A 22,240-nucleotide genomic window follows, 5' to 3' on the forward strand; every position below is an offset into this window, starting at 1 on the left:
TGTTTCACCAAATCATCTGCTCAGAAAGGAGCCAGGACACGGACTGAGTTCCTGGCCTGCAGGGTGACACAGAGGGCCTGCCCAAAGTTGCTGGTGAAGGCCTTTCTCACGGATGCCACACGGCCTCTTCAACCACCTGTTTGTGCGGGCTGCCTCCCGGTGGTAGTTGAGACTCGCAGATGCCAGGCACTTCTCTAGGTGCCTCAGGGTAATGCCCCGTAACGCCCTGCCCTCAGGGAGCTTCTATGCCAGGCCACGCATCTCCCTCCACAGACAGGAGGACGTGTCCAGCGCACCAGGCTTTGAGGCTGGTTAGTCCAGGCCTCCTCTCTGGGGTGTTCTGTGTTTGGGGAGCTCAGAGCCAGCAGCTGCAAGGCCTGCTTTTTTTTAAGATATGGTTTGACTGCGTGAGTAAAATTATTAATCAAGGAAATAGGAGAAAACAGAGAAACACGAGGAACAAAACCATCCAGAAAAACCCTAGGTAACGGTTTCATGTGATTATTTTTCTTATACAATGATTTCAGGGAACAGATATTTTATAGCCTGCTCTTTCCAGCTGTTGTTTCTGGAACATCTTTCTGTCCCGGCGCGCATACGTCCAGTCCACATCCTTTTCCACAACTGCATAGCATTCCATCCAGGCCTGCGCATGCTGCCCGAATGCCAACCAGCAGTGTGGGCATCACCGGTCAGCCTGCTTAGAGGCGCCCACCCCGGCCTGGGAGTCACAGATCTGGACGTGTGTTGGAGGTGGAGAAGACCTGCTCTAATTTTCGGAAGCCCAGGGAGGTTTTTCCCAGCTTTTCCCCCCACGGGGCCGCCCTGAACATCATGGACATACTGGGAGGAGGTAGCAGAGGACGGGTGAGGGGTGTAGCCTTTCAGGTTACAGACCTTGTGTGGCCGCTGTCCACTTGGCCATATGGCCCTCCGTCTACAGGACGAGAATCAACGTGTGTCGTCTCTATTGGGTCACTCCAGTGTCAGGGCTCTTAGACTATCCAAGACTAGTTGGACCCCTGATCCTTCTTAGTTGTTGTTGTTGTTTTTGCTTTGTTTTTTTGTTTTTTTTTTTTTAGGAGAGCTCCAGCAGAGGGACAGAATCTTAACCAGGCTCCACGCTCAGCGTGATGACTGTGAGACCTGAGCCAAAATCAAGAGTCAGACGCCCAACCGACTAAGCCACCCAGGTGCCCCCCCAACCCTTCTTCAGTCAGATCTCGTTCTCCCGTAATCCTGCTGCTCCCGGCAGGCCTTTGTCTGAACCACCCACCACTGACCCCCACATGGCTATGCCTGGTCAGCCCTCACTCCCATCCATCGTTTGGACTCACCAGCGGTACCTGTCCAAGTGACCACTCCCTCCTCCCCAGAACACCCTCTCCTGTCGGGGCACCTGGGCGGCTCAGTTGGTTAAGCGCCTGACTTCGGCTCAGGTCATGATCTCACAGCTCGTGGGTTCCAGCCCTGCGTCGGGCTCTGTGCTGACAGCTCAGAGCCTGGAGCCTGCTTTGGATTTCTCTTTCTCTCTGCTCCTCCCCCACTCACATTCTGCCTTCTCTCTCAAAAATACATAAACATTAAAAAAATTTTTTTAAATAAAAAGAGCACCCTCCTCCTCTGATCCCTTCTTACCTCATCGGTTGCTGCTCTTGATTCCCTGAGGACGTCTGTGGAGGCTGTGGTCTCTGTTCTCCCCTCCTGCCCCGGGCCTTAACAAACCACCGTGCTGGCAGATTCTGGGGGCCCTGAGCTAGCTTTAGACAGACACCTGCCCACTCAACTGGATGTCCATCCGTCACCTCCATATCACCATGCTGACCCACCGGTGGGTTGGCCTGACCTCCCTCGGCCTCCCGTCTCACGGATGGCGGCCTCGTCATCCCTCCAGCAAAGCCTGGGACTTTCAACTCCCTTCATTCACACTCACATCCAACCTGAAAATACATCTGCCCTCGCGGCCACCTGTAAATCAACGCACTCGCCACCAGCTGTATTAATGACCTGGCCCAACCCCCACCACCTCATGCCTAGATTATTCCAGCAGCTTCAGCCGCTCCCCCTGCTTCCAGCTCTGCCCGTTGGTCTCAACATAGTCACTGCGACCTTTTAATTTTTTTTTTAATGTTTATTTGTTTTTGAGAAAGAGCACAAGCAGGGGAGGGACAGAGAGAGAGAGAGAAAGGGAGACACAGAAGCCAAAGCAGGCTCCAGGCTCCGAGCTGTCAGTACAGAGCCCAACACGGGGCTCAAACTCACAGATTGGGAGACCATGACCCGAGCCGAAGTCAGGATGCTTAACCACTTAACCGACTGAGCCACCCAGGCGCCCTGAAGTCACTGCAACTTTTTAAACACGTGTCCCCCTCTGCACAAGCTCTCAAAGCCTCCTGGTCTTGGATCTGGTGCTGGTGCCACTCTCCACCCCCCCACCCCAGGTACCCCCTTTCTCTTGAGATTTCTGCTCCCATGTCACCTGGAGCCCCTCAACTGACCCCTACTCTTTTCCTTATTCCACTTGTCGTTTTCCACACAATTTATCCCATCAGATTAGTTTGAGCCTACTAGAATGTGAGTAGCACAGAGGTGGGAGTAGCCACTGCTTTGTAGCCGTGTTGAGTCTAGAAAAGCCTGGTCCTCGGAAGACACAGACAATAAGTGCTGAATGAAGGAACTAGACTATCAGAGAGGTAGGGAGGATTCGTACGGTCCCTGTACGTCAGTGGAAACTTCTGTGAACTGCTGGGTCAGAGAGCATGTCTCTCTTTCAGAGCAGCTTTTTAGCCTTCAGAGAAAAAAAACCACACCTCGAACCATGAGACCAGCCCCGGAAATTTTCCCTCATCGGGTCACTCAAAACCTACCAACTCGATAGCCATTAGGACACCTCAACGTTGTTTCCAAACAGATTTGCTTCCTTCCTAGCTGAGCTGAATAGAAGTTCAGGTCCACCTGGAACCTCAGACTGGGACCTCATTTGAAAAGGTCTTTGCACGTGTAGCTGGTTAAGAAGAGATCATACTAAATCCAGGGACTGGTGTCCTCATCAGAGAGACAGTCGCACACAGAAGATGACCCGGCTGCAGGTAGAGGCAGGGAGGCAGAGACTCGAGAGATACATGTACAGGCCAAGAAAGGTCAAGGGCTGGCACCAGATGCTAGGAGACAGGCATGGAACATTCTCTCGCAGAGCCTCGCCGGCGAACCCTGCTGACACCTGGATTTCAGACTTCTAGCTTCCGACACGGTGACAGAATACATTTCTGTTGTAAACCACCCAGTCTGTGATTCCCCACAGCAGCCCTGAGAACTCAATGTACTAATCAAGTGGTGGTGTTTTTGTTGTTGTTGTTTTTTTTTTTTTTTTTTACTTCTACTGGCCTTTTGTGAAGCTGAGATCTGGGTCAATTTCTGCAGGGACAGTTCTGGTAAAAGGTTTTGCCGACCTTCCTTTGGGGACCCCCTTCAAAAGGCATCCTCCTGTGACCAGAATGTAGAAGAATTTGCCTCAAACGTGTCTGTCCTGAGCTTCATGCTCACAGGAAACAGATCCACCAGAACGTGCTTCTCGTCCAAGGATTCCAGCTCCTGTGCCTGACACTCCAACCGCCACACGGTTCTCTGTCCTCCTGCCCACTCACATCCTAATCCAGGTGGCCGCCACCTCCCCAAGACCCTGGAGAGCCTTCAACTGCTCTGGTCCTTTCTCTCTTGCCTCTCCTAAGCCACCCACTACTCAGCAGCCTGAGGGCCCTTTGCAAAGTGACCGATCTAACGGTTGTCGTTCTGATTAAGAGCCTTCTGCCTGCAGCCTCCTGTGCCTGTGAGTCAAGTTTGAGCGTGTCTGTCAGCCACAGTAGATGGGATCCCTGCTGCAGATGCAGCTTATCGCGGACCCTCCCGGGTTCCCTCTCCAGGGAACTGCGACCCTGTCGCAACTGTCTTCCCTCTTCCTCGGACACTGAGTGGAGAGAACTAAGGGAGCATCATAACCAGTGTTCCAGAAGATACTCAAAAGAAAAACAAAGACGAAAGTCCTCTGCAATTACGTCCGGAAACATGAACGGGGATAAAGAAAAGAGTCAAGACTCGACAAATCAAACCTCAATGCGCAGGCCCAGCGTGCTGGCCACAGGGTTAAGGGCTGGCGGTCTGAACACAGAACACAGCACACAGCCACTTAGTGGGGGGTGAAAAAAAAAAAAAAAAAGAGTCAACTTTAATCGTAACTGACCAAACTGTGTCCAGGAATGTCTCCAAACAACTGAACAAAAGAAACACGATAAAATTTTCTATTGAAGAAACCAAGTTTTTGCCAGCCCCAGCGCTTCCGAGGGCTGGGCCAAGACCAGCCCATTCCCGAGGCTGGTTCCATCCCCCACGCAAGTTTCTCATCTCGAGAGGCGGGCTGACGAGAGGCCAGGGGCCTGTCCCCTGCTCCGGTCACGCTGGGAACGCTTACAAAGTCACTGGTGGGGTGTGCCTCTCCTCCCACCCCATTCCTGTCTGAAAGTAAACGGAGACCCTCTGGTCATCATCTCGAAAGCCAGGGAACCAGGGGGGGCAGCCCCAGTGCCCTCCTGGGCTTTCAGCCAAAGCTTTCCTCCAGTCCACTCAGCTGGCGTTCCCAGTGCCCAGGGTGGGGATCAAATAAAATAACGCACTAGGGAAAACTCAAATGCCCCATAACCTCCACAACGCAAGTCACACAGCAGGAGAAGAAATAAAACTGCCCTAATGCAAAGCGCCGACAGCCGGCCCTCAGAACACGCGCTCGAACTCCGTCTGGTTGGTGGTGGCGGGATTGCGGCTCTGGTTGGCGGACTGCTGGGTGATCTGGCTGCCCTTCCGGCGCGGCGGCGCCAGGTACTCGAACATGGACGTCAGGTGGGTGGAGAGCATGCCCTTGAGATCCGAGGGCATGGGGTCAGACCAGAAGAAGTCGTGGTTGAGGGCGTCGTCACTGTCGATGCGCTGTGCGGGATCCAGCACCAGCAACTTGTCGATGAGGTCCAGCGCGTAGGGGTCACGCACATAGGCCTTCAGCCTGTCCTTCACCTTCCGCTTCTGGCCCTTGACCAGGTCCAGTTTCTCAAACAGCTCGTACTTGTCCACGTTTGGCCACACCTGGGCGGGAGGCATGGGGAGAGGACGGCGTCAATTCAGGGGGGTGCGTGGCTTTGTCCACTGGTTGGACACCGGAAGGGACTAAAACTTCTCCTCTCAGATGCTCCCAGACCACCCCTGGAGGACGAACCGGACCTCTCCAAAGCGAAAGCAGCAGTAACTGTGTCCCTGACACACACCAAGCGCCACACCCTTTTACCCAAGTCACCTACGATATTTTCACCAAGCCCGACACTGGCGTAGTTGTTTCACACAGGAGAAAACTCAGCCCTGAGGTGAGGGATTCAAATGCCCTCCCCGAGGCCACAGAACTGCGATGGGGGTGAGATCTGAACACTGCCCGTGTGGCTCTAGCGACCACCAGCCCTGTCCCTCCACCAGCCACCTCTCCAGGGCTTTCCTTCCATTCCACTCCCCACTCCTCCCTTGCCAGGAGGACTTCCAGATCTCTGCATCCTGCGGGGACCCTGGGGACCTGCAGCCTGGCCACGCACCTCAGGGGTGATGGAGCCACAGAGCTGGCTGATGAGGGCAAGCTGGTGCTGCTCGGTGTTGCCCTGCATGATAGGGCTGCGGGTCCACATCTCCGCCATGATGCACCCGGCACCCCAGAGGTCAATGGGGGGGCCGTAGTCCCGCTCCCCTGGGAAGAAGAGCGCACCAGGAGGGCCCCTTGAGCCCGAGGGCCTCCTGAGACGCAATGCCCCAGGGCCGGCGGCTCAAGAAGCCCTGGCAGTGGGGGACTGAGGCCGGGTAAGTGCCCAGCCCCTGCCCCCCTCTGCCCGCTCGGGAGTCCTCACCGAGCAACAGCTCCGGGGGCCGGTACCAGAGCGTCACCACACGGTTGGTATAGCGGTTGGGCTGGCTGTTCTTTGCCAGGCTGAAGGCCCGGGCCAGCCCGAAGTCTGCCAGCTTCAGGACCCCGTCGCGGGTGATGAGCACGTTAGCCGCCTTCATGTCCCTGTGCAGGATCTGCAGGAAGCACAAGACGGCTCGATCAGGTTTCCGAGGGCCCTTCAGGCACATCCACCCTGCAGTGGGAGCGGAGGCCAACCCCAGCCTCGGTCTCTTCCCCCACTCTGCCCCCCACCTTGTTTCTGTGGATGTAGTAGAGGCCGTTGAGCAGCATCTGCATGACCTTCTTGATCTCGGACAGCGTGAACTTGACTAAGACGTTGCTCAGCAGCCCCGCAAGGTCATGCTCGCAGAAGTCAAACACTAGGTATATGCTGCCCTTGCAACGGTTATAGGGGGAAGCTGAGACGGGAAGAACGGGCAAGGGGGTGAGAAAAAGAAAGTATAAAAGCCCATGTGCAACTTATCTTCCCACAGCCAACCCACGGACACTCAGGTAACCGGCTGTGCATTCCTTCACTGGTCAACTATTTGCTGAGTGCCTCCTCCAGGCCGGGTGCTGTGGCAGGCCCCGGGGCAGCAAGAGCTATGACGAAAGGACCCGGGAAAGCAGTCACAGTCGGTAGGTCTGGGTTAAGAAGAGGCAATTTAAGCGTGTCCGCTTCCAACTTTACAAACAAAGCCTTGGGACGGGTAAGCCTCATTTTCCCCATCTGAAGATGGAGACCCGATCCAAACAACTTACCTTTGGTTCGACAGATCTCAATCAAGTTAACCACGTTCTCGTGTTTTAGAAGCTGGAGGATCTTGATTTCCCGCAGGGCTGTGATGGGGAACTGAGTGGGAGAAAGACAGGAGGTGGTCAAAGGTGAGCGAGTGAACTACAGACTCACGATCGAGCCAAGAGCTCCACAGTTAAGGGGCACAGGTTGGGAAAGAGAGTAAGGTGACAGGCTCTGAGATCAGCAGTCTCAGATGTCTTATCTGTAAAATGCGTGTTAAGAGTAGTACGCAACCCTCAAGGAACTGCTTTGAGACGATGAACTGAAACAGTGGTACTTAACACTTCACTGCTAGTCACCAAAGGCTCCACACTTTCTTCAACCCTTAAATTTAGCTCTATGCCTGTGTTTAACTTACTAGGTGGGAACAAAAACAGCTATTCAAAGACATTTCCTTGCTAAGAATCAGGTCTCTGGGAAGCTGGACTACAGCTAAATGGGCTGTTCCTTTACAACCGAGTACCAATCACCCTTTGAAGCCCACTGCATGGAATTTCTTTTTATGCTACGCAAAATAAACGCTAAGGACAGAGTGTTTAAAAGCTTCCTAACTTGAGGAACCGAGGCGCACTCTGCAAGCATGAGCTCCCCCTCCTGGCCCCAACCGTATTTACCTAAAAATGAAATATCAAAGGCTCTAAAACGTTTGAACAAAAAAATTGAACTACGAAGTCAAATTCCCTGGAATATGGAAACTCCCAAACTACCACACCTACACTGATTCCCGACGTGAGAGCCCTAGCAGAAGCAGGGTGGAAACCCAACCCCGAGCCGAGAGGAGACGGCAGGCCCGCCCACCCCGCCCGTACTCACCCCCTCCTTCTCGTTCTCCATCAGCACTTTCTTCAGAGCCACCTTTTTGCCGGTCTTACGGTGCTTTGCCTTAAATACCTCCCTGCAGGCCGAGAGGGGGGACCCAAGAGGTTTCATCAGGCCGTTTCTGCAGGGCCCGCCCCTCCCCCACCTGAGGAGGAGGGAAGAAAAAAGGGATTCCCCGGGCGGGGCTGGGCCGGGTACTCAGGGCACTCGCCTACTCTGCCCGCCCCATCCTCCCGCTATCTGCGGTCCCTCTCCAAGCCTCTACTTCCTTTCCTCGGACTCTTCACCCAGGCTTCTCTTGGAGAGCCCGCTCCCCTCACAAGCTCCTCTCTGCAACCCCTCCCCGCCCCCCATCACGGGCCTCAGGCTCCTCCCCGCCAGCCGGCTCCGTCAGGCCCAGGCGGGCTGCGGCGCGGCCTAGAGAGACCAGGAGACACGTCTGGTGCTCTGTGGCCTCCCGACCACGTTGGGCCCGGCCCTGGGCATCCCGACGTCGGCCCTGAGAGTTGCAGGCCCAGGGCTCCCGGTCCCCCGGGGGTACAGCCTTACCCGAAGGTGCCTTGGCCGATCTTAGCGAGCTTCTCATATTTGGTCACCTCATCACAAAAGGGGCACTCCACCGAGTCGTACTGCTTTGCCATGGCCGCCTCCAGTGCACCGCCGCCGCCGCCGCCGCCCCCAGCCGCCGCCGCCGCCGCCGCTCCCGCTCCGGGTCCCGCCGCCGTGCTCCAGGCCCCTCCGCGGCCGCGCCACTTCCGCCTCCACAGCCACTTCCGGCCTCGCGGCGCCGACCCCGCCTCTTCCGCCCGCCGCCCGCCGCCAGGCCCCCTGGGACTTGTAGTTCCCGGGAGGCCAGGAGGAGCCGGAGCTGCAGAGGCGCCTCCGCCGCCGCCACTGCCCCCGCCTCCGCCGCCGCCACTGCTGGCGGCGGCCCCGATCGGGGGCGCGGGGAGCCGGGGCGCCGGGGCTGGGGCTCGGGGCGGTGCGTCCCGCTGCATCGGCCCGGGCCGCCGCTGCTGCCGAAGCCGCTGCCGCTCTAGCGCCCGATCCGGGGCCAGCCGCAGTGCCCTGCTCCTCCTCCTCCGACGGCGCCGCCTCCGCCGGGCTGCGCGGGGCGGCGGGCGAGGGGGTGGCCCCCGAGCCGCGGCCTGGGGGCTCCCTGGCCGGGCCCGGGCCCGGGGCGGCCGGGCGAGGGGGCGAGACGGAAAGAGCCGACGAGGAGGCGGCCCGAGAGCCCGGGAGGGGGCGCGTTATAAAGGGGGAGGTGCCCCGGCCTCGCCCTCCCCTCCCCCTCCGCCCGCCCCCTCCCTCCTCCCTCCCACCCTCCGCGGCCGCACCTGCCGCCGCCGCCGCCGCCGCCGCCGCCGCCGCCGCCGCCGCCGCCTGCCCGCTCGCCCGCTGTCCGCCGGCCGCCCTCGTCGCGTCACCGCCCGCGGCCCCTCCTCCGCGTTCGGAGGTGGGGCCCCGCGCTCCACACCTGGCTGCGGGGCGCCTCGCCGCGTGCCTCAGTTTACCCCCACATGCCAGCTGCTGCGGAGAGCCCTTTTCTCCCTGGCTCAGAGTGCCCCTCCACAGGCGAAGGCGGGAGGCGCCGAGGGAGCGGCCTCCGGTCCTGGGAGGAGAGAACGGCCCCCGCCGCCACCTCCCCGGGCCCCAGCCACCCGCCGTTGACATGGCAACCGACGGCCGCTAGGGGGCGCGGCGACACTGGAGGCGGCGAGAGAGCAACGCCTGGGCCTTACAGTCCCGGACCCCCTGTTCTCTGGCAGTCAAGGATGAAGCCCACAGGAGCCCGGTCCCCCATCAGCTGTGCCCGAGCTGGTCAACCCCGGGTCAGTAATTACAAAAATAGCTGGTATTTACTCCGAATCCCCTGTGTGCTCAGGAATTGCTGGGCGTTCCTGCTGAATCCTGAATCAACCACCCAATAGTCAGGATCACTAACCCATTTTACAGAAGAGGATATTGAGACTCAGACAGGTGAGGTCATTTGCTCAAGGTCAGAGTGACAGCGCTGGGACTGGAACCTGGTCTGTCTGAAGAAGATTCTTCTGAGTCAGGCTGTTTACAGTATGGCCAGGGATATAATAATGGTGCCGTTTGAGGCCTGCTGTCATGCCAGGCACCATGCCCACCACCCATCTTCTCTGACCCTATGCCCCCTTCTCCTACTCCACCCCTTCCCCAGCATCTTCCTGATAATCTTCCCAGCTCAGGAGCCTCTTGATCGTTCCTCCAGCTCTACTCAACAATCAGCCCACAGCAAAGCTGTGCTTTCTACCTCCTCTGTCTTCAGGAAAACCCAAATTGTGATATTGGAGGCTCTTTCCAGCTCCCTCCAGGGCTGTGGCTGCAGGACTCTTCCTCCTGTTGTTTCCTAATTCCCTGGACCTTCCTACCTGCAGTGTGGTACCCCTCAATGGCACCCAGTTTCCTGTCTTATCCTCCATGGCTTGGCCTTGCAGGTCTGGTGATCCTGGTGTCCCAAGAGACCCTGTTGGGGGAGGGGGGGGAGGCGGAGGCTCAAGGGTCAGCCAAGCAACAGTGAGCCCCCTCCTGAGGGGAGTGTGAGGCCATCAAGTGTTTTAGGCAGTCAGGAGACATGTCAGGGAATGATCTGGGATCAGCTTCATGGGTACACTGTGGAAGCAGGGAGGCCATTGGCTAAATTGGGGGTGAGAAGGGCAAGGAGGGAAAAAAATAATAACTAGCAATTACAATTTGTTGAGGCAAAATAAATGGTCCAGAGCATACATTCAGCACTTTATGGTAATTAACTCTCACTCAGCTATATGAGATGGCTACTGTTATCACCTCTCTTGTACACATAAGGACACTGAGACTCAGAGGCAACATCCCCTGGCCAGGGTCAAACAGCTGACCGGCAGCCACATTGGGATTTGAACCAGGTCAGTCTGGCACAAACTCCAAGCACTGAGCCATATCAGGGCCCCCACCCGTCTGGGCTGTGGGCAGAGTTAAGGCTACAGCCATGACAGAGCACCGCTGGCCTAGGTATTCTGGATGCCCACGGGGGGTATGGGAGGGGATGGTAGTATTGGGGGCCTACCATGGTTTTGGGTGGCCTCCACCATCAGACTCAGGCTGGATGGGTCCCCTGCCTGTTTCCCACGAGCTCTCCCTAAGTCACATCCTGTGGGCAGACGCCTCAGCAGATGTTCCGGTGTTGTCACCTCCACCCCACCACCCCTGCCCTGAACCCCAACATCCGCCAGTCACTTCCCCTCAGAGCTTCGGGCCCTCCGCTCCCCTTGGCAGAAGCAGTAGGGAACTCTTCAGAAGGCCACCTGCGCTGTCCAGGCATGGGGTCCCGGATCATCCAGGTGGAAGGGCGAAGAAATGAGGTCCTCACTGGAAATGATTTCTCACTGACTGACTTCTGATTTGCTAGTTTGAGGAAAATGTTTCCTGCCTCCACGGATCAGCTAAGCCTGCAAAGCCAGGCACTGGCCAGTTTGTCAGTTTGCTGACTAACCGACTGGACTCTGTGAGAGCCTCTGGTCCCGCTGGCATTTAACAGAGAAACTGAGGCACAGAGTAGAAGAGGGAATCATTGGCCTGCTGTTTGACTCTGGCCTAGACCTTCTGTTTTCCTCCCCTGAGCAGGGATGAGGTTGGGGGGGGCGGGGGGCGGGCATAGGGAGGGAAGGAGAAGACAGGCTCGTGGGTGGGCTGATCTTGGCTGCTCGTACGTCCCGGGAAGAGAAAGGGGTGCTGGATAGGGAGACACCGGGCAGAGGATTGTAGTGTGATGCTTGCGGCCCTGTAGACCATGGACATTCTGCCCACACCAGCTGGGTGCTGACTCTGTACCCGGCCCTGTGTTGATACGTGTCATTTCCCTGGGGCTTTACAGCTCCCCTCTTAGGAGGTTGCTGGAATTGGGCCCAACTTACAGAAGAGGGAACTGAGACTCGGAGTGGTCACGTGCCCTGCCCAAGGCCACACAACCAGGAAGCTGTAAATCTGGGATTCAGAGCCAGGTCTCTGCTTCCAAAACCCAGGGTCATTCGTCACCAGCCTCAGTACCAGACAACTGGATGGAGCCGGGGAAAGACTAAGACCTATGGCAGGCGTGGGGCCAATACACATGTGGAAGGCAAATTCTCCTCTGAGGGGGCATGAGGTCTGTTTGGAACATGCAAGTGAAGACGCAAGTGAATGTAATATGGGTAATACTCGCAGTATAACTTTTATTTCACTGCCACGGGATGGGACAGGACCGTGTGAGGGATGTTGTATTGGTCTCATTTTACTGAAGGGAGAAAACGAGGCTCAGAGAGGTAGCACGACTTGCCCAAGATCATGCACGTGGGGACTGCATGATCCCGCGTGCCTGGGGCCAATGCCTTCGACTGTGACGTCGAGACCTAATGGTACCTGGCCAAACTGGGGGCAAGGGAGTCACAGATGGGGGGGGAAAGGGGCAGGAGGGAGGGGACAGAAACCAGAGGAGGGTTCCCTGGGGCACCATGGCTCAGTCTGGACCCGGAGCCCCGACCGCACAGAAGCAAAACTGCCAGCCGGTGGAGGGAAGAGCAGCATTCTGGGTGTGGGTCCAGCCCAAGCCGAAGCCTGGAGGCACGAAAGCACTTGTGTGTTCAGGGCTGTGGAGTGCGGGCTGCTCTGGGCCGGCCTCCAACGCAGGCTGAGGAGGGCCTGGGGGACAGCCACCCGCCGGCAGGTCCCCAGCCGCACTCCCAACGGCCACTCAAGGCAGCACAAAGGGGGCTCTGAGCTCAGTGGAGCCGCCACACTGAGCCCCATTCATTCTCCCAGGGACGGGCAATTGCGCTGGCGCCCGGGGCCAACGGCGGCAGCACGGGCCTAGCTAGCACTCTCGCTGTACCTGCAGCAACACGGCCTCCCTGTGGCCGGGGCTCCCAGCTCTCCCACCACGTGCCTTCCCCTGGGGTCTTCTTGGCCTATGCCAATCCGCCCCTGGCCTGAACCACCCCCATCCCTCAGCCACAACCATGGCGGGGAGGGGGCGCTGCTGAGGCCACAGTGCACTAGCCTGGGCTCACATTTTCTCATTTCATCCTCCCAGCAACCCCTGGAACTGGGAGCTACTTTGACCCTGTTTCACAGATAGAAACTGAGACCCAAAGTGGTAAAGGGTCTGGGGCAGAGTCACACAGTGAGGCGGGAGTGACAGAAACCCAGCACTTAGCCCAAGTCCCTGGGACTGCCTCCTGGGAGAGAAGCCAAGGGGAACCACCCGCTGCCTTCCACGAGGAAGACCCCTCACTACCGCCAGGCCACCGGCCCTATTCTCTCTTCTGACAACTGGAGGAGGGAGGGAGCACCGGCTTGGGAGCTAGGACACCTGGGGGTCTAGTCTCTGCTCCTCCTTAGCCTCAGTTACCTCATCTGTGAAATGGGACAGTACCAGCATTCGCCTCACAGGTCGGTCGTAGGGACTCAACGGACAATCTGTGGAGGTTTTTACCTCCATGCCTGGCTCATGGTCAGGGCTCAGTAGAGGGACCTTCTCTTCCCAAATCCGTGACCGAGAAACCTCATTCTTTCATGTGAGCTTTGAACACTGTTCCCATCCAGGTCTGTCTGTGAGCAGGACTCTGATGTCTTGATCTCTCAGGCTGTGTCCCTTTTCCCCCTCAGGGCCTCGGTTTCCCTCTCAACCCATTAAGAAGGTTCAGTCAGATGCTTCCCCCACCAGGGCCCATCATCCAGCTGCCAGGGGGTTTCCGGAGTGTAGGAGTGGAAGTTAGGACCTCAGCCTCCATAGCTGGACAAGTAGGCCCTAATGCCAGGTAAGTTGACTTTCGGGGAGCCTCAGTTTCCACATCTGTAAAATGGGGGCAAGAGAAACAACATCTACCTCTTAGGACAGAAGGACTGAGCTTTCTGGCTGGAATGAACTAACTGATCAGAAGACGTTAGTCATCATTATTTTTGCTGAGGATGCAGGAGGGGCCCCATCTGCCCTTGGACTCCCTCTCTCATAGGCTCGGTTGCTAGCCTGGGGGCCAGGATAATAATGTCCAATCGTGCTGGAGCCTCTGTGAGTTAATTGTGTACCTTGCATTTGTGCCCATTCTTGAGATCAGTTGACTGGGGCTTCAGAGGCAGGAGTAACTTATGCGCAGTACACAGAGCTGGGATTTGAAACTCCTGGCCTTGTGGCCACCCCAACCCCTGCAGCTGCTGACAGCCTCCACAGGTGTCTGGGACAATCTGTGTAGGGAAGTTTCATTTCCTCATCTCTGTCCTGCCCGTGTGACACACACACGCACACACGTTGTAGGCTGGAAAAGCATCAGACTGTGGGCTGAGGGGTCTAGAAGGGTGAGATGTAGCCCTGTCTGTGCCACCAACCTGCCAGATGACCTGGGGCACTCCCTCTGCCCGTCTGTGCTCCAGATCCCCCCATCCCTGTATAAAGGGTGTGGTGGACCAAATTGCCACCGTGTCCCCCTGGATTAAAAAGGAATGATCATGCCTTGGTGGGCACCGATTCTGTGCCAGGCTTCACACCGAACTGGACCCTGTGAGGTGGGCATTGCAAATACCTCCTGCTCACAGTGAGGAAACTGAGGCTCAGGGAAGTCAGTGGCCTAGCCAGGATTACACGGTGACAAAGTAGCCAGCCAAGATTTGAACTTGGGTGTGGGTGGTCCCCAGGGCCACAGGCCTAACCACAGCACTCTTCACTGCTCCCAGTCCTTCCCCAGGCACTGAGGCTTAGAACAAACTGCCCTGTGGGCTGGCCTGGCTCCCAGCACCCTTCCAGCCGCTGGCCAGACCCCCTGACAGCTGTCAGCGGGTCCCCCCCACAGCCCCCACCCAGTGGGCTCCATTCCCAGGGCCTGTGGTTTGTCCCCCCAGGCCCTCCGGGTCCCATGGGCTTGTGGTCTGCCCCCTGCCCCCCTCTCCCCCCCAATAGCCAAGGTCAAGGAGGCAGCCCATGGGGGCCTGGAGTGGGGGAGGCCCTGGCCCGCCCCCGTGGAGAGGATGGGGAGGGTGGAGCTGTGGGAGTTTCACTGGTTTAAAAATACACAGAGGAAACGAGCAGCAAGAGGGTGCAAGAAAGGGGAAGGGGAGGTGAGGGAAGAACCTCAACGTTGATGTCCGGAGTCGAGAGCGGCCACTTGCCCGCTGGCCAGGGGCTTTACACGACCCGCCAAGATGACAGAGGGACCCAAGAAAGCCAGCAGAAAGTTCAGTGAGTGCAGGGTGCCCTTTGCACTGCCCTTCATCTCTCTGTCTGTCCATCCATCTCAGTCTCTCTCTGCATTGCTTCTTTATCACTGTCTGGTTTCTGTTTCTCTTTCTGTCCATCTCTATCCCTCTCTGGAGTTCTCTGCTTCTGGGTTTCCTTGTCGCCTTCCCTCTGTCACTCTGGCCCCAAAGCTCTCTCTGTCTCTAGCTGGTTCGGTTCTCCATCTCTGCTCTGCCAGTCTCTGTTTCTCTGTCTCACCATTTGTGGGTGTGACCATCTCTGGTTTCCTTGGACCTCATGGGGCCGGGCAAGGGAAGACCTCCACATGCTCCACGCCCTGCCCCTGGAATTGGTTCACCCGGGGGCTCAGTTGGAAGTTCCTGGGGCCGGAGTGGGTATGGGTGCACCAGGAGAAGCTGCCCCATGTCCCCACCAGCAGTGACGCTGGGACCCAGGGCAGCTCGATGAGGGGTCACCCTGACCAAGGCTCTGTTTCCCCAAGTCAGTCTCCTCCGGGTCTCAGCCAACTTTTGCTTCCCCTGAGCCCTTCAACTTGACCGTTAACAGCACAGGGGGGGTGGTGGGTGGGGGTGTACAGGGCCAGGATTAAGATGCATTCCACAGATGAAAATACTGGGCCCCAGAGACATGCTTTGAATCATATGGGGCTGCCCAGCAGGGCTCAATCCCATGTTCCTGGACTCACCTCGGTTTCCCTCCCTGTCCCACTACTGTTTCCTCCAGATCCCCCAGTGCCCAGGAGACAACGGTTCTTGGCCCTCCTCCTGGCAATTGGCACAATTCTGCCCAGAGGTATAGCTTTCTTAGAGCAGAGCCTCAGGACTTTCTGACAGTGTTTGTCAGGAGGCAGAGGCTAAGACAGTCGAGGGTGGGCAGGGCTGGGGGGAAAGCCCCAGAACACTGACCCCAGCAGTCCAGAGCCCTGAGCCCCTCATCAGGGTTCAGCCTTGCTGTGTGACCCTGGGCAAGTCCCTCCCCTCTCTGGGCCTCAGTTTCCTCTCTCATCAATGGGGGCATCGTGGTGAGGACCTGAGAAGGCAGAGGGTACCTAGGAAGTGGAAAATGCCAGAGTTTTTCCTTTTCACTCGCCTGGAGGCCATAGGGTTGTCAGAGGGTGGTGGCTTAGAGGAGGGACAGTCCCACAGCTGGGGGCAAGGAGGAGGGAACTCACAGGCACCCCTGCGGAAACGGGGAGATGGTATCACCCAAGCCCTGCCGCCTGAGTCCCCACCGTGGGCTCAGCTGACAGGAAGGACAGAACCTCAGAGAGTGGGCCCCCCAGGCTCCCAACAACCCCCTTCTCATTTCATCCCCTGTCCCTGGTGCTCAAACAGCCCCTCCTCACTCACCCCACCCCACGACCACACAAACATGCTTCACCTGCCCACGATGCCACCTCGGGCGGGTCTTTCCACAGCTCTGACCTCCGCTTCGTTATCTGCAGAAAAGGGAAATTAAGCTTGTGTCATTGAGTTATGCTGGGAACTCAGTGATGTAATGCATGAAGCATAGCTGACCAATGCAGAGGCGTTCACTGCAATCATCGTCATTGCCTTCATAACTTCTCCAGGATATTCTGGGTGCCAGGCACCATATTAAGTCTGTTATTTACATGCTTTCCTTCAGTTCTGCTGTCCATAGGAGGTGGGCACCACAATCCCTATTTTGCTAATGTGGAGAATGGGGCTCAGAAGGGTCAAGTGACTTGCTGAAAGTCACACAGCAAGGATGTGGAAGAGCAGGGACGGTCGCTCAGGTCTGTGTGACTCTAGAGCTGCATGTTGTTCTACGGGAACAAAGGGAGTGTCAGAGAAGCCCTGACCCTCCTTGAACCCTCAGTCAGAAGAACGACATGTATTTTTTATTATTGCTGCTGGCGTTAACTCATGTCTTCCCCTTGCCCTCCCTCCCCCCACTTCCTCTGCCAGAGTTCTTCAAGTTCAAGGGCCTCGGGAGTCTCTCCAACCTCCCTCGGTCTTTCACTCTGAAACGGTCCTCAGCCTCCATCAGTATCCGGTCCCACCTGGAGCGAGACACCTTTGAGGCTACACAGGATGACATGATGACTGTCCCACAAAGCCCCCCAGCCTATGCCCGCTCCAGTGACATGTACAGCCACATGGGCACCATGCCTCGCCACGGCACCAAGAAGTCTCGTGATCAACAGGCTACCCGGGAGACCAAGGAGGTGGGCTCTGAATCCCACCTGGTGCCCCAAGATCTGCCCAACCCTCCAGGCCTGGAGGCTGCCAAGGAGGTGGTGGTGGGGACCAATGCCCCCCTGGAGGACACCCCAGCAGTGGGACCCAACCCTTCCGTAATGGGCCCCACGGGAGAGCCTGAGGATCCCAGCGCAGACAGAAAAGAAGAAACAGCTCCCAGGAATGTGCCTCCGGAAAGGTAGGTGCCCACAGTGGGGTGGGGGTGAGAGTGAAATCTGCGGGAAGGGTGCCTCCAACCTCCTGCCAATAGAGCCTGGAGAGGAGCCCCTCCCCCACCCCACACACACAAAACACACTTCTAGGGGGAATAAAAACCCTACACATGAACCAAGTGCTTACTACAGACCAGGCACTATGCTTGGTCTTTCACTTGCAATTAATTCTCAACAAAACAAAACAAAAACAACTGGGGAGGAGATTCTGTCATTTCCATATGACGGATGAGGAACCGAAGATTCAGAGAGGCAAAGTCATCTGCCCCAGGCAGGTTGCACATCTGTCAAATGACAAAGGTGAGATTTGAACTCGCCCTAGGCAGCCTCCAGGAGCCGGCTGAGCCCCAGGCCCAGTCGCTGGATCCCTGCCCAGGACCCCCACACCCAAATCACCTTTAGTTCTACTGGACAACACTGCTCCCCCTGGTTGCCACTTCACTTGGTTATAGGGTGAGCTGAGTTCATGCAAAAATACACATAGTGATGATATGACCCTAGCACCCATTCTACTGGGTGTCAAAACATATGTTACTCACCAAACGCTCTGTAAAAGCATTTATCGTTATATCATGAGACCCATCTTACAGATGGAGAGACTGAGACTCAGGCAAGGTGGTAGAGCTGGATTTGAGCAGAAACTGCCCGCCTCCAATGGCTGCACACTCATCTCTCACATTGTACCCACCACCCTCTAAGCTGTACAGCTGTGTGCTTCGTGCCCTTGGGAGACCCCTCAATCTCAACCACAGGAGTCTCCAGCTTTTCAACCCTCAGACCCTGGGTCTAAACCACACTGGTCAGATGTACTTATTGAAATAAAGAGGGGAAAAAACCCCAGCTGAGCAAAAGTAACTCTAGGGCCAGTTCTGAGACCTCTCTGGAATGGCTTTGCCCTGAGACACCAAGCACAGTTTCTGTGTGCTGGGGTAATTGAGTCTAACCTCTGTTCAATGGGGAGCAAGACTTTGTAAAGTTTCAGAATGAATCTAGTCCAGACTCTGCCTCTTACTGACTGCATGACCTGGGATAAATCTGTTTCCTTTTCTGAGTGTCCGTTTCCTCAGCTGATAAATGGCATAATGATAGCACCTACCTTGTAGGGCATGATGAGAATCAAGAGTCACATACAGGACTTTTAAAATCTTAGCAAAGTGCCTAGCACACCACCAACAGTAAATGTTTTTCCATCATCCCTGGCTGTTCCAGGCTGCTGTCTTGTGCCGTCCCCTCCTTAGTTCAGCCTCATTTGAGCGTGGAAGAGCAAGGATTGTATGCAGGGGAGAAGGCCTGATAGGTTCTGGGGCGTTCTGAGGCAGCCTAGGGTCTGAGACGTGCCTTGCGAGTTTGCAGGAAAGGGGCGGGTGGAGCGGCGTGTCTGGGGGCGTGGCCCTTTCAGGCTGCCAGGCGGACTGCTGAGGGAAGGTGGTGTTGGAACGGGGCGGGTCAAGGCAGAGGGGTGTGTCCGGGGGGCGTGGCCTTCCCGGCCTCGGACGCTAACAGATGGGGGTAGGAGGAGGAGCGAGACAGGAGGCGGAAGGGCGTTCCCGAGGCGGGGCGTGTCCTTCCTAGCGGGAGGTGTAGGCTGTGGGGCGGCCCCCGGCAGAGGGCGAGGGGCGTGCCCGGGGCGTGGTCTACAGGTCAGGCTCCGCCCCCGGAGTACTGCTCTGCGCTTCAGCGCTCCCTGGCCTGAGAAAGGCGGGAGCCCTCGGGCTGAGGAGGTACCCAGGCTTCAGGCAGTGACTGCGGGGGAACCATGACTGCAGTGGGACGAAGATGTCCGTCACTGGGACCCAGAGGGTGAGTGACCGAGCTGGGCCTGAGGAGGGCATGCGGGGATGGCAATGGTTTGAGGGGAAATCGGTGCCCCTGGGGCAACCAACATACCAGGATGCCCGTTAGCATCAGGGACTTTTAAACTTTCTTTTGGTGTAATTCTGTCCCTGCCTTGCCCTCGCACAGGCTGGGTATTTACTCCTCACAACAGCCCCGGAAGAGGGGCACGTTTATCATCCCCATTTTACAGATGAGTAAAGGGAGATTATTTGCCCGGTTCTCCACAGCAGTGAAGGTTAGTTAGACCCAGGGTTTAACTCCACCTTCCTGGACCATGCCCTTAAAGGCTGGGCAGGCTGTTCCCCTCCCACAGGGCCAGGGCCTCTGGGAAGAATGGTCCTGAGAAACCTTGAGAATGCCAAGTCTAGGACCCAGCCTTCCTCCTCTGTGGGCAGGGGCCCTGGTGGTCCTGGCAGTGCCTCCAGCATCAGGCCTGGCCTAGAGCTGGTGGAGGAAATAGAGAGACTGCCTTCCATCCCCCAATCATCCAGAGTGTCCAATGGTCCTGAGGTGGGGTCGGGTTAGCAGATCAGATTGAGCCCCCTCCTGGTGTCCTGAGACCCAGTGTCCCCACTTGCCCTCCAAGCCAAGCAGGAGGCTAGAAATGAAATGTTTCTTCCAGGAGTCCCTGAAGCCCAGCCCTGTGTCCCAGAGTCAGGAGAGCTGCTTTGCCTGTGTGATCTCAGATTTGCCCTGCCCTACTTTGGGCCTTAAATCTCCCCAGCAGCCCAGATGGGTCTGGGATGATCTCTGAGGGTACATCCAACCTGGGGAGGAGGGCATTTGAGAATTGCCACTGAACAAGACTGGGGCCCCATTCCCCAGTGTCCCAAGGGGGTCATCTCAGTGGCTGCTCAGGGAGTGGTCTAAGCTGGGGTAGATGGTGTCCCTCCCCTAGCCCCTGGGAGGCAGGGTGCACCTGGAGCAGAAGGAAGGAAGGGGAAGAGGTGAAACTGCAGGAGTTTCCTGGTGCCCTGTTCTCTGCTGAGATCGTGGGGGATGAGGAGGAAGGAGGGAGGAGGGGCCAGGAGCAGAGGGGGTGAAGAGCCCTTAGCGCCCAGAAAGGACAGCACCAGCCTAGCCTCACCCTACCCCTAGCACCTCAGCCTTCTGCAGGGAAATAGCAGGTCCAGAGAGCCCTGACGACCCTCCTCTGCAGTCCCTGTTAAGGAGGAGGAAGGGGAGGCCCAGTGAAGGAAAGGAGGCCCCAACACCTTCCATCCAGACCCATGCCCACACACAGGAACTTTTAGGCCAGGGTCCTAGAAGAGGGGGTCAAGATCTGGCTCATAACTGGCCAGTCCCTGCTCGAAGCACCCAATGGGTGCCACCTACCACACAGGCCGTGTGAAAGGAAACTTCTGTTTGCTTCATTTTACCGGTGAAAAGACCAGGATTCAGAGGCGGGAAGGGATTTTCCTGGGGTCACAGAGAGATGAGGTGTCAGAGCCTAGACTTGATCCCAAGTCACTAGACCACATTTTACCTCCTGCAAATAAAAATCTCAAAGCCATTTCTACCGTTATTGAAATGACTTCCTATAAGCCCCTGGAAGAGAGATAATGGGAGCCCACTTTACAGATGAAGACATTGAGGTTTTGTGAGGTTACTAACCTGCTCGAGATGACACATTTAGTTGAGCTGGAATTTCACTCATTTTAATATTTACTGCGATGCAACTATGCCCTAGATACTCTTCCAAGTTTTGGGGAGACAGCAGTGAGCACAGCAGACAAAACCCTGCTATCATGGAGCCTCCGTTCCAGTGTGGGGGGAGACATGATAAGACAACAAGTTATATGTTTCAGCAGAAGAGAAGAGTTCTGGGAGAAATACTGAAACCAACCAGGGGTGTGCCTGGTGCTAGCAGTTTAGGAAGGTAAGCCAGGAAAAAGGTCACCTTGAGGTGATGTTTGAACAAAGGGATGTGGGAACAAACCCTCTCGATATCTGGGGAAGAGTGTACCAGGCCAAGGGAACAGCAGGTACAAAGGCCCTGAGGTAGGAGGGTCCTTGGCCTGTTTGAGGAGCAGCTGGGACCCACAGCGGCTGCAGGAGAATAAGATGGGGGGCCGGGGTGGGGGGGAGGGTGGAGCGGTGGGAGGCGAGGCCAGAGAGGAAATGAGTTCAGATAATGGAAGGCCTGGAAGGCCGGGCAAGGACTGGGCTTTGATTCAGCGAGAAGCAGCCATTGCTGGCCTTGAGCAGAGGAGGGCCTCATTCTGACTTATGTTTTACGAGGACCTCTCCTTTGAGGAGGGTTTGAATGCACTTCTACTCATTGTAAAGTGGTCACACCCAAGCGTCCTTCCCTCCCTGCCAGATCGCAGAGACCCAGACCCCTCCACCCCCCACTCCCACAGCTGTTCAGAAGGAGATTGGGAGAAGGTGCACCCCATAGGGCAGCCAGGGGCACCCTGCATGGCGGGTGCCCCAGCCCTGGTGCCAAGCACTGAGAACAGGCCAAGAACCCCCCCCCCCCCCCCGCAACTCTCCACCCCATCCCATTTCCTTTTGGAATGTTGATTCTGGTCCAAGAATTTCCAACACTCCCCAGAGTCCCACGACCCTCTCTCGGCCCTTGCAGAGTGACGTCAGCTGCTGGGCATCTGGTAGTGATTACCCACCAGGGGAGGGGGCTGTGGTGGGCCCAGCCTGTTCGGCCTGGTCAGGCTCTGGGCGGCTGGTCCTTGTCTTCCGAAGGGGCCCAGCTGCTCCCAGCTCTCATTTCCTGTGGAGACTTTCTCACAGTCCTCGAGACCCCCGGATGCCTCAGGCTGTGGGAACTGCACTGGCTCAGGAAGGACGGGCTGTACCCCCACCCCCAGCTGGAGCCACATGCCCCGAAACCCTCAGGGGACCTTGCGTGCGGAATCCTTGACCTATGTGGAGTAGAGCTGGGGAGGAAGTTGGATACCTCACCGACTGGACGACATTGAGCAACTCCCTTGCCCTCTCTGACCCTCAGTTTCCCCATCTGTAAACTGGGGACAATAATAGCACCTGCTTCACAGGGTCATCTTGAGGACTAGCTGAGGTCCCGGGTTTGGCCCAGGGAAGAACCAGCACACAGGAGCTGCTCTAGCTACCACTGCGCCCATGTTCTAGAAGAGTTCACTGAGGCGCAATGAGGGGGACTTGCCCAGGGTCACACTG

The 22,240-nt window shown here is 57.0% G+C and overlaps 2 protein-coding genes and 1 long non-coding RNA gene across 8 annotated transcripts in view; 1 reads left to right on the forward strand and 2 right to left on the reverse strand.

Annotated features, from left to right (window-relative positions):
• Positions 1-4,183: 4,183 nt before the first annotated feature.
• Positions 4,184-8,840, reverse strand: CDK9 (cyclin dependent kinase 9). Its single transcript, XM_027035195.2, has 7 exons — positions 8,136-8,840; positions 7,581-7,662; positions 6,731-6,821; positions 6,221-6,387; positions 5,931-6,102; positions 5,625-5,773; positions 4,184-5,130 (listed from the first exon to the last, which is right to left on the reverse strand). Exons 1-7 carry the CDS (start codon positions 8,582-8,584, stop codon positions 4,765-4,767), a joined length of 1,476 nt encoding a protein of 491 aa, XP_026890996.2. The 5' UTR covers positions 8,585-8,840; the 3' UTR covers positions 4,184-4,764.
• A 4,235-nt stretch (positions 8,841-13,075) lies between these two features.
• Positions 13,076-22,240, reverse strand: part of LOC128312100 (uncharacterized) — a 33,430-nt gene continuing 24,265 nt past the window's right edge. For 2 of the 3 annotated variants that reach the window (XR_008290928.1, XR_008290926.1), the window contains 2 exons: positions 16,195-16,252; positions 13,076-13,419 (listed from right to left, as the gene is read on the reverse strand). This is a non-coding gene — a long non-coding RNA (uncharacterized LOC128312100). Of the gene's footprint in view, positions 13,420-15,035; positions 15,994-16,194; positions 16,253-22,240 lie in introns of those variants that run through there. The other variant, XR_008290927.1, reaches the window with a different exon arrangement.
• Positions 14,624-22,240, forward strand: part of SH2D3C (SH2 domain containing 3C) — a 29,968-nt gene continuing 22,351 nt past the window's right edge. For 2 of the 4 annotated variants that reach the window (XM_053204574.1, XM_015062405.3), the window contains exon 1: positions 17,260-19,048. Coding sequence is in view for 2 of the 4 variants with exons in the window: in XM_015062404.3 (XP_014917890.3) it covers positions 14,760-14,796; positions 16,743-17,214 (509 nt within the window). In the remaining 2 variants the exon portion in view is untranslated. Of the gene's footprint in view, positions 14,797-16,742; positions 17,215-17,259; positions 19,049-22,240 lie in introns of those variants that run through there. The other 2 variants (XM_015062404.3, XM_015062410.3) reach the window with 2 other exon arrangements.

The sequence above is a fragment of the Acinonyx jubatus genome, chromosome D4 (assembly GCF_027475565.1).
Source record: "Acinonyx jubatus isolate Ajub_Pintada_27869175 chromosome D4, VMU_Ajub_asm_v1.0, whole genome shotgun sequence".
Classification (NCBI taxonomy): Eukaryota; Metazoa; Chordata; class Mammalia; order Carnivora; family Felidae; genus Acinonyx; species Acinonyx jubatus.